The following is a 12,498-nucleotide window of genomic DNA, read 5'->3' on the forward strand; positions in this document are numbered from 1 at the left end:
ACCAGTTGATGTAACTTGTAACACATACCATTCTAATTATTTTAAAATCATTTTTTGCTTTGGAGAAATTGTTGGAAGGATTTGTTTTCTTTTTATATGTTTGTCACTTAATAGCCCATCTGAGATATACTTTGACATAAGGAATTGCAAAAAATCATTTTTCTATTAAATTGATGGTCATTGAATGACTTGTAGTCTCAATAAGTAGAGCATTTCTTTTAATATAACTTATAATATGTATTAAATATTATTATACTATTTAACAACTAGTACGTCATCTGGGTATTCCCAAATGAATATCACCTGTAGTGATAGGATGGCAGTACAATGAAAAAAAGTAAGAATATCTGAAAATCTGATATAAAAATTAAGAAGTATTTATATAAAGAAAATATCTATGATGACTGACTTTGTTTCTTTGCTTTTGATGAAATTACATGTTATAGAAAACTGTTGTATGGTATGGCATTCCCTACAGAACTTTCATATATTAAAAATATATATAAATTTACATACATAAATACGGTAGTCCTTTGTTATATTGTGGAATCAGATATATTGCACCTTTCCCCCCCCCAAATTTTAAAGGCACTCAAGTCAATAAATTGTAAAATATCAATTGCCATTGAATTTCTTTTTGCAACGAAATATAGTATTTTATTCCTACCATTGTCCTTGAAACTACCACTGAAAGTGAAACAATAAATTTGTCAGAATCTAAATAAGCAAAACAGATGGACAAATCAATTATCATTTATGTTTCTTTTTGATATTAAAAGTTGTTTATTTATTGGTTTTAAGTAATGTCTCCTCATTTACAAGTTTCTGTGAATTCAAAATTTCACCGCATAATTTGTAAGGAAAAGATTTATTTGTTGCTGAACAGAAAGTTCTAAAATTTTTATACAGTAGTAACTTTATTTTGGTTTTTAGAGTTTTGATGTTCTATTATTTGTTCAATATTTATTTTTAAAATTTTCAATTACCATATTTATAATTTTTATTGAGAAATATAAATTACACAAATTTTTAAAAAGTGATTTATTTTACTACTAATTTATAAAAATTTTTTAAAAGCCCAGAATTTTTACTGCTAATTTATATCGTGTTTTTTCTGTCTCCTGACAAGTGCAATATAACGAGGGGCTACTGTATTTGTAGTTCAAATTAATCATATTTAACTTTACATTAATTATTAAATAAAATTGAATCTATTGTTATTTCCTTTGAAATTCACATTTTAATATGTGATTTAAAAAATACAACTTATTTGAATTTTGTTTTTTAAGTATAAATTTGGATAATTTGAATTTACCATAGCTCATATTTTGAAATGAAACTTGAAAAGAGAAAGTAGCTTGTGGTCAGTTGTTTTGTAGAATATATGCCTTTTGAGAAATTCCCTGAAATATCATGTTTTTGTAAATTTCTTATCTCTTGAGCATGAAAAAAATTTGTCATCTGATGCTTCTGGTGACATTTGAGTCTAATTAGCAGAATTACTTTGCTCAGTGGTTCATAAAGTGTGGTCCATCAATCACAGATGGTCCTCGAGTATGCACCAGGTGTCTACAGAATGACCTCAACATTTTTCCAATAAACAATTGTTGGAAAAATGCTGAAATGTTTGAGGAGCTGTTTAGACAGAGGAAAGAACATTTTCACACTTCACATACACATTAAGTTATTGGATAAACAAAATATGGCACACATCTAAGGTGATATTTATAGGATGAAAAGTGAATGGGGGCAGCTTATCTGAAACTCAGTTTGGTCTATGGGTTGAATAACTTTCAGAATCATTGATTTAGCTATATTTTTATGATGTTTAAACATGGAATATACACAAGTTTAACTTTAACTAAAAAACTTGGTAATTAAAGAAGTGGAAAAGAGAATATGATACTGACAAAAGAATTAGACACTAGAAAATTTAGCTTAACTTTCTGCTTAAACTGGAGTCAATAACAGTAAACAAAAAGCAAAGGACTAAGAACTTTCAGACTTTATACTTGTCAATCTTCATACAGTGGCGTAGTGTAGTGGGAGTGGCAGGGGCGGCCCGCCCCGGGTGACACTTTTAGGGGGTGGCAAAATTTCACAATAAATAATAATAATATCTTGTAAAAATTTGAACAATTTCATTTCATATTTTTGTTGCATCTACGATTCGGATCGATTGAAAGGAGCACGGAATTTTTCATTACTTATTTTGTGACGAAACTGAATTTTAGTCTTTTAATATCAATGTAATTATATATGTTACTGGCCAAACCCGATTTCAGGCCAAATGGGTTTATCCTATGCATGTCAGGATATACTAGTTTAGTCCAGGACAATCTAGTTTATCTTAAATACTTTAGGCTTAACTAGTTTGACCTAGGTCAAACTAATTTATTCATTGCAAGTGATAAAATAAACACGTTGGAACCTGTTAACACAGGAATTTCCCTCTCGCACCCCTTTCTATTATGCTTTCGTTGTCTATTTGCATTTTTCATGAACTATAGAGGCTGCTGCATTTTTAAAAAATGGATAGTTTATCTGGGTTGTATGTAACTAGTAATGTAAAATTAATCATATATTACTGTCCGATATAATGATATATGTAATAAAAACAACACACCTCTGAACCTTAAAAGTCCAATTCCAGAATATTTTAATGCAAACACAAACATTTTTGATCTACACAGGAGATCTTCCTCAGGTTAAAGTGTTCTCAAATGGAATGAGGAAATGGAACATTCTTAAGATTATTTGAAAAACATATAAACAAGAATTTAAAAAAAAAAAAATTTTAAATATGAACTATATGATATATGTTGCTTATAGCTGATAATCAAGAAATTTTATAGAAAGAGAACAATTATTGCTAGCAGGACACGTCATTATGTGGTATCAAAACAAATGAGCGAGATTGTTCTATACATATTTGTGCCCTTTGTGTTAAAAAACATCTGCTCTGACATCCCCACAAAATTACTGGCATTTTAAACTTTAAGGAAAAATCCTTTAAAATTGACAGAATAACTTCTTCATGTAAAGCTGGACAATGGGGAAACTTTTGCCAATTCTTAAGTCTAATCCACTCTTTCAGAATTCAGAGAAGCTAATAAATATAACCAACCAATTTTCAAATAATCATATGTTTTTCACGTGGGAATAGATGAAAACTTATATTGGGCTCCCGTATGGCTTTGAAATTTCAATTTGGAATGCAACAGAAACCTCTCTATTGCTATTCATCTTTACTGTTAATACACAAGAATGATTCAAATGACCCAGAGAAAATAGTTTTATTTTTAAACACCAGAGGGAAAGTATCCAGTGAAAAATGCAAATTCACTCATTACGTGCAATTGTGTTATGACTTGTATCTACTTGCAATTTGTGAAGCTGTATTAATTTGATTTTTTGGATGTACCTAGTTTAAAAGTTTTGTGTTGTTTTAATATTGTTATTATGGATGAGCCATCGTCTAGTGTTCAAGTTGATCAGTTAAAATGGAGAAAGCGGTTTTTAAAAGAAATTTTGCAAAGTGAAAATATAAAATCTCATTTTAATGTTTTAACAAAGGATAAATACTTAGATCTTATCCTAAAAGTAGAAGAGGCTGAAAAAGTTCAAATTAAGACACCACATCATCAAAGGCAATTAAAAAGGTTTGCAATTTTAAACATTGGTTCTGTTAAAAAACTTGTTGCCCGTAGTGAAGAGAACATAAAATACATTCTCGCTGAGGAATTGTATGATGTTATTGATGCAGCTCACAGAGCTGTCGGACATGGCAGACATGACAGATTATTGGCTGAGACATCTTTAAAATATGCTAATGTCACAAAACAGATGATTAACCTTTATTTATCTGTGTGTGTAACATGTCAAGGAAAAAAAGATGAAAGAAAAGAGAGGTTTAGTTTCTAAACCAATTTTACATTCTGGAATGAACAGTAGGTGCTAAGTGGATCTCATTGATTTTCAGACTCAACCTGATGGAAAGTTTAAATTTATCATGGTCTACTAAGACCACTTGACCAAGTTTATTTTGCCTTGTGCATTGGAATTTAAACAAGCAGAAGAAGTAGCCTACCATTTGAATGACATATTTTTGATGATAGGTGCCCCCATGTATTTTGCAGTCAGACAATGGAAGAGAATTCGTCAATCATATTATATGTGAAATGACAAGTCTTTGGCCAGAACTTAAGCTAGTGCATGGAAAACTACAGCACAGCCAAAGTTAGGGCTTTGTCGAGAGATCGTGAGCAACATGATCAGTTGTTGGCTAAAAGATAACCAATTGACTAAATGGTCAGAAAGCTTGAGGTATGTACAATTTATGAAAAACAAGGCCTATCATTTGGGCATAAAACAATTGCCTTACAAAGCTATGTTTGGAGTTGAACCCAGAGTTGGTCTTTCAACGACATCACTACTACCAGAAATAATAAAGGATATTCAAGATGAAGATGACCTTCAAAAACTTATTGAAACTGATTTAACCCATAGACAGACAAATGCTCACAATGATTCAGGAGATGATAGTGATTTAAATTAAAATTGAAATCAAATCAATTGAAACATAATATTTCAGAAAGTGTGGCTAAAGTACTTGTTGTATATCTTAATTACTGTAATTTGGTTATATTTCATACAGGCAGTTAGAGTTAAGTCTCTATTTATATCACTTCTTTGTAAAGTGTTAGTTTCAGTTTTGGTTGACAATGATGGAACATTTTGCTTTTAATATATATATAAAATGGATATAGATAATATAATATATTGCCTTTATAGGCATTTTTATGCATGGAATACAGATAAAAAGGTAAAAGAAATTTGTTTAGGGGCCAAGAACAGATTATCTAATCCATTTTATAATGTTTCTTTGGGAAAATTTATTTCAGTTTTAGAACAAATTGGTTTTTGAATAATTTTTAGGAACAGATTCAAAACCCAAGGTTTGACTGTAATTAGATATGAAGCAAGTCAACTAGAGGTAGATGGTTAAGCTGCCACCTCATAATTTAATAATTAGAAATAAATTAATTTTTAATTTAAATTTATAATATTCTGGAAGAAAAGATTGGCTTGGAGCAGGATGCAAACCTCTAAACCTCTAGCCAAATTGTATTAAATCTAATTATTAAATTAACCTTAATATAACCTGATAAATAATCCAGCAGATCATTTGGCAGTACAGTAATACCTCGAACTTATGCGATAGGTGGGATCGAGTGATAATCGTGTAAGTCGAATTTTCGTAAGTTGGGGTATAATTTTGCATATAAATACATACAAATTATTTTTAATTGGGGCCGGAGACTAAAGAAAACAATAATTTAGAAAAAAATGTTTAATAAAATTTTAGATAATACATATGTATAACAAATTATATTATTAAAATCATAAACTGTTATTAAAATCATAAAAGTTATTTTGATGTAGAAGGCTTCATAAAATCTAACAAATTTGTCTGACGGCTCAAAAATTTTTTCTCCTGCAAAATTTCCTCGTAGCATGCTAATAATTTCTTTATTTCTCGTTTTGTAGAAGAAATACACTCTTCTTTGGAGTCTATATTTTCTAAAATTTGTAACCCCTTTTCAATTGAACTGAGGCCTTCTGTCAAGTTTCCAACCATCGTTCAATCTTCTGATTGAACTGGATCTAAAGAATCAAGTTCTTCAATGTCTTGCTCTTGGCTCATGCATTTCTATGAGCTCATCAATTGTCAGTTCCTGATTGTGGGAATCCAGCAGTTCTTGAATGTCATCACTATCCACTTCTAAATTTATCTGTTTGGCAAGATCGACAACTTCTTCAATCACATTACCAATTTCATCAGGCTCTGGCACTGATTCCACCTGAGTTTCAGTGGTGAAAAAAAAGGACATAGTTTTTTCCAGACACCATTTAAAGTTTTTTGTGAAACTTCATTCCAAGATTGTCCGATGATTCTCACTGCATATAAAACATTGAATTGTTTCCAAAAGTCTTTAACAGAGAGCTTGTTGTTTTGTCTCATAGTGCAAACGATCGTCTTGTGTAATGTTTGAATGTTTGAAGCTTTGAATGTTTTGATGACTCGGTGAGCCATCGGTTGAAGCAAGCTGGTTGTATTTGGTGACAAAAATACAACTTTCACACGTAGGTGAAAATTAGTTAAAGTTGCAGGGGGATGACCTGTGTTGTCGATTATTAGCATCACTTTAAATGGAATTTGTTTAGATTGGCAATAACATTCGTCTTCAGGTATGAAGTGATGACCAAACCAGTCCTCAAAAAGGGAAGCTGCCACCCAAGCTTTACGATTCAATTTCCAAATCACAGGCAAGCCAGCTTTCGATTTATTTTTCAATGCTCTTGGATTTTCCAAGTGATAAACTAAGAGAGATTTTAACTTCAATCACCAGCTGCATTTGCGCCAACCATCACTGTTAATCGATCTTTGGCGGCCTTAAAACCTGGAAAGGTTTTCTCTTCATGCGTGATAAAAGTTCTTTTAGGCATTTTCTTCCAGAACAGGCCAGTCTCATCTATGTTGAATATGGTTTGGCTGATATAGCCACCTTCATATATCATAGCTTTGAATTTCTCTGGATAGTAAGACATAGCCTCTTTATCAGCACTTGTTGCCTCTCCACTTTCTGCAATGCTATGCCAATTACAGCGACTTTTGAATTGGCTGAACCAATCATTACTAGCTTTAAACTCTTCATCTTTAGCCACCTCTCCAGCATCCTCTCTTTCAATATCTCAAAAATCAGCTTAGCTTGAGAGCACACAGTGTTCTGATCAACAGGACAATTTTTCACATTTACTTGATTATCACACCATAATTTTAACATTGTTTCCATCTCAGCAATAATACTGTGATGTTTACGAATGATGCTTGAATTTAAAGATTGGGCATTTTTTCACAGCTTTGAGAATTTTTTCTTTATCTTTTATAATTGTTCTGACCATCGATTCCAGTAGATCAAACTTTTTTGCCAATTCACAAATTTTCATTTTTGTATCAAAGTCTTTAATAATGTTAACTTTACATTCCAAAGATAGTTTTTCTTTTCTTGTTAGATGCAGAAGAATCAGTTCTACTTCGTTTGGATGACATAGTAGAGTCTCTCAAATCTCCGTAGATATAACAAACACAGAAATAAATAACACAAAATAAATTGTAGCTACGCGTCAATTCCGTGTGACACATCTGAACATGCAAGCTGAACAATAGTGTGGGGGGAGTGAGTAATCAAGAGTTGCGTGGTGCTCAAAGAAAAGACGAATCGACGAGATTTGAAAATTGTGTAACCCCAGGTTCGCGTAAGTCAAGGTATTACTGTATATGTTTCAAAAAGAAAAATGTATTTGTTAGTATAATGTACGTAATAGTTTCATTTTGAAAAAATTGAACACTTCTTTTGAACAAAGAAGTTCAAATGAAGTGTTCAATTTTAAATTTCGATAAATAAAAATAATGTATAACAAATTCACAGCAATATATAATTTCACATACTAAAATAACTACATGAATAAATACAGAACTAAGTACTATGTAACATTAAATACATACTGTGTGAACCTGGTCTCCACAATTGTCAAAATTATTAAAAATATTTCATTTTCATTGTTCATGAAATTCCTGAAGGTTCAAGATAAACAAATTCCTGATATACTGATACAAGAGAACAAAATTGAGATATCATCAAATTATTAATTAAATATAACCAAGTACTGGGACTAATCCAGGTATTGCTATGTCATCTAAGTTCAGGTGATGCCAATAAGATTTGATTTCTAAGACTAAATTAATGAATTGAAAAGGCCCAATGGAAAAAGGATTTGACAGGTTGAGACACTTTGCATAGAACTTCACATCAACAATCTCAGAGCAACTCAGTTGGAAACACTTTACCTTATATTGTTCAAACATCCTGCACAACATTTCATCAAATATTTATAGCAGATAGCAATATTATAGGATTAATGTAACAAGTACAGTATAAGGCACTAGAAATAGCAAAATTCTGAAAAGCTTACCAATAATAATGAGTAATTAAATTATTTCTAAGCTTCCTAAATAATTATTGAATCTTTTGACTAGAATCTTTATTTTAATTAAATGTTTATTAAAATGCATAGACTCAATATATCTTTAATAAACATTTAATTAATATTTAATTAAAGTAAAATAAAGAATAAAGATACTTGTGAAAAGAGTCAATAATTATTTAGGAAATTTTGAAATAATTCAATGACTACATTCAATAATATATTGTTTACCAATCAATTTTGCCAATATTAATGTTGGTAAAATATTCATAATTTTGTTCTCTACTGCTTTATATACAGTATAAGTAGAAAATACAAAAAAAAATTATCATATTTGTAGAATAGATTTTCTATATTCTTGTAATATTCAATACATAAACACATTATAATGAACTATCGTGCATATAATCTTTTCTAATGAAAACTATTTATATATTAAATTAAAATTTAAACTTTAATCCTTCTCAAATATACATACATAAAAAGTAATTAATTAATGATGATAAATGTAATTTTGCTTTTATATGTATTATATGAATGAAACAAATTGTTTTGTTCTATCCTTGTTTTATACTGTATAACCATTTTTATATTATCAACCACATTAACACCAGGATGTGTTAAAAAGTCATACTCCTAGAACCTATTTCCGGTGTGACGATTTTTATATTTTAATTGTAAATGTTTTCTTAGTGCCTTGGGTAGGTCTTCTTAGGCATCTGAGTAGATTCACACCTGGGTGGATAGTTTTAATTTATTTTTTGGCTGTTATGCTTTTAATATAGACAAGAAATGACAAACAGTACGTTAAAAATGTTCTTTGCTATTTATTAATATATAAAAGTATAAATAATACATATTATTTTAATATATAAAACTGATTATTGTTAAATTTTTTCTTTAAAGACACTTTCAATATCTATGCTGTTGAGATATTCTCATCATCAGATTTTTCTTTTTATTGGTAAGTACAATTTATGTGTTTTTTGAATCATTTAAAAATCTTGATTTCAATCAATTTAATAATTAGATATAAAACATGTAAATGTAACTTCTGTTTACATTTACAAGATAAAATATTAATGAAATAATAAACTGGATTTTTCATTAGCATCATAACATCAGATTTAAATCTTTTAATACTTTTCTGTAAAAAGTAAATTAATAAGTTAAGAATATTCTGAAATTAATAATGCTGTCTCTATTGAATGTACTGCTTGATTAAAACAAGTTCCTGTTTCAGCTTTCAGTATCTACTCTTCTGGTGAAATTTTTTTAGTATTGATAAAGATATTTTTTTCAGATTAAAATATGATTAAAATCTTCTCTTTGGGTTAATTTTTAATCTTAAGGAACAGAAAAATTTTATATTATATGATGATGAAATGAATATGATAAATAACTTGTAAATTTAATATTCATTTCATCAAATGAAACTATGTAGTCTGTATGTAGAATGTGATTTGATAATTCTTTCAACAATGTTTTGCATAAACTGATCCTCTCTACAGTATATGATTTTTTCTTTTAGAGGCTTTCTTAAAAATTGCTAAAATACTATACAACTATATAAATAGTGTATTACATACATAGTAATAGAGATAGTATATATTTTTAAGTTAAAAAGATTAAAAGAATAAATAAATCACTTTTCCCACACTTGTCTGGACTAAGACTATTTTGTTCTTTTTATCTGAATATTATGTTCTCATTGGATACTTTGTTTCATGTTTTAAAATATTAGTAATAAAATTAAAATTCACCATAAGTTGTTACATTAAAAGTGCATGATGAGAATATTAAAATACATAAATGATAAAATATTAAGGTTTCCTTAATATTTTAGCATTTATGTATTTTGTTTGATGGAGTCATTTAGATTTAAACAGGTTCAGAATTCTTTTATTGCTAACATATTGCTAGGTTTTCATTTGTTTATCATAAATAATTATGATGACAAAATAGATTCTGTAAGCAACTATAGAATCTATTTTGTAACAATAAACTAGATGTTGTTCATCATTATATAAATAGTAATATCATGTTGACAAGTTGTACAATAATGTCACTAATGTTTATTTTACAGATTTCAAACAATATAGTTTACCATTTGTGAACAGTGTGTGATACATGAAGGTCATCCACAAAATTTTGAAATTCTTAAGGCAGAAATTTCCCATGCAATATATAGTCACGAATACATTGCACTGTTCTATACATGACATATTTCAAAGATGCATACAAAGTGTCTGTTCATGAATAAAGGTCACTTGAGTGATGTCATCTTCAGAACATAAATGACAAACTATGTTTGAAATCTTGTACATGAAAATTTGTTAATAAGTATTCAAAAGTTAATAACTAACTAACTATTTATAATTGCCCATTTTCCTGCTGAATCAAAATTATAAAAATCAAAATNACACTTTCAATATCTATGCTGTTGAGATATTCTCATCATCAGATTTTTCTTTTTATTGGTAAGTACAATTTATGTGTTTTTTGAATCATTTAAAAATCTTGATTTCAATCAATTTAATAATTAGATATAAAACATGTAAATGTAACTTCTGTTTACATTTACAAGATAAAATATTAATGAAATAATAAACTGGATTTTTCATTAGCATCATAACATCAGATTTAAATCTTTTAATACTTTTCTGTAAAAAGTAAATTAATAAGTTAAGAATATTCTGAAATTAATAATGCTGTCTCTATTGAATGTACTGCTTGATTAAAACAAGTTCCTGTTTCAGCTTTCAGTATCTACTCTTCTGGTGAAATTTTTTTAGTATTGATAAAGATATTTTTTTCAGATTAAAATATGATTAAAATCTTCTCTTTGGGTTAATTTTTAATCTTAAGGAACAGAAAAATTTTATATTATATGATGATGAAATGAATATGATAAATAACTTGTAAATTTAATATTCATTTCATCAAATGAAACTATGTAGTCTGTATGTAGAATGTGATTTGATAATTCTTTCAACAATGTTTTGCATAAACTGATCCTCTCTACAGTATATGATTTTTTCTTTTAGAGGCTTTCTTAAAAATTGCTAAAATACTATACAACTTTATAAATAGTGTATTACATACATAGTAATAGAGATAGTATATATTTTTAAGTTAAAAAGATTAAAAGAAGAAATAAATCACTTTTCCCACACTTGTCTGGACTAAGACTATTTTGTTCTTTTTACCTGAATATTATGTTCTCATTGGATACTTTGTTTCATGTTTTAAAATATTAGTAATAAAATTAAAATTCACCATAAGTTGTTACATTAAAAGTGCATGATGAGAATATTAAAATACATAAATGATAAAATATTAAGGTTTCCTTAATATTTTAGCATTTATGTATTTTGTTTGATGGAGTCATTTAGATTTAAACAGGTTCAGAATTTTTTTATTGCTAACATATTGCTAGGTTTTCATTTGTTTATCATAAATAATTATGATGACAAAATAGATTCTGTAAGCAACTATAGAATCTATTTTGTAACAATAAACTAGATGTTGTTCATCATTATATAAATAGTAATATCATGTTGACAAGTTGTACAATAATGTCACTAATGTTTATTTTACAGATTTCAAACAATATAGTTTACCATTTGTGAACAGTGTGTGATACATGAAGGTCATCCACAAAATTTTGAAATTCTTAAGGCAGAAATTTCCCATGCAATATATAGTCACGAATACATTGCACTGTTCTATACATGACATATTTCAAAGATGCATACAAAGTGTCTGTTCATGAATAAAGGTCACTTGAGTGATGTCATCTTCAGAACATAAATGACAAACTATGTTTGAAATCTTGTACATGAAAATTTGTTAATAAGTATTCAAAAGTTAATAACTAACTAACTATTTATAATTGCCCATTTTCCTGCTGAATCAAAATTATAAAAATCAAAATTATTGTTTAATATGCATTTTCAAAATTGCATTATTATTTTTTCTATTTAAATTGCATTATTAATGAAATGATATATTAGTAATTGAATTTAACTATCAGGTTAGAACTTGGTCTATTAATTACACAAATATATACAGTCGACCCCCCTACAAGATAGAGATACGTTCCATTCTCTAGGAATCCGCTTTCTTACGAATCCTTCCAATCACAACCCGACACGTGTCAAGTTTACGGACTACGGCTGTTTGAAAGATTTTCTTCCATAAAATTAATCGATTCTAGACTAATCCGCCTCAACATTTCCAAAATACGTATATATTTTTTGGGAATAATCCGTATAAACTACGCTATAAACAAAAAATTGTAGGATTACTTACCGAGTGTCACCATTCGACATTGCCATTGCTCAACATTGTTTTCGTCGCGGAACAGCTCAGCAAAGAGCGGCCGATTTCTAACAACTTATTTTTCTGTGAAAACTTCGTAGAACTTCGGAGACATCATTAATATAA

At 28.7% G+C, this 12,498-nt stretch overlaps 1 protein-coding gene across 2 annotated transcripts in view; it reads left to right on the forward strand.

The window, feature by feature from the left end:
* The window catches only part of LOC111627702 (membralin-like), a 117,236-nt gene that overhangs the window by 83,398 nt on the left and 21,340 nt on the right, over window positions 1-12,498 (forward strand). For both annotated transcript variants that reach the window (XM_023371321.1, XM_023371320.1), the window contains exon 7: window positions 8,956-9,013. In XM_023371321.1, coding sequence (XP_023227089.1) covers window positions 8,956-9,013 — 58 coding nt within the window. The remainder of the gene's footprint in view (window positions 1-8,955; window positions 9,014-12,498) is intronic.

The sequence above is a fragment of the Centruroides sculpturatus genome, unplaced genomic scaffold, assembly GCF_000671375.1.
Source record: "Centruroides sculpturatus isolate CEXI.00-Female unplaced genomic scaffold, Cexi_2.0 scaffold468, whole genome shotgun sequence".
In the NCBI taxonomy this organism is placed as follows: domain Eukaryota; kingdom Metazoa; phylum Arthropoda; class Arachnida; order Scorpiones; family Buthidae; genus Centruroides; species Centruroides sculpturatus.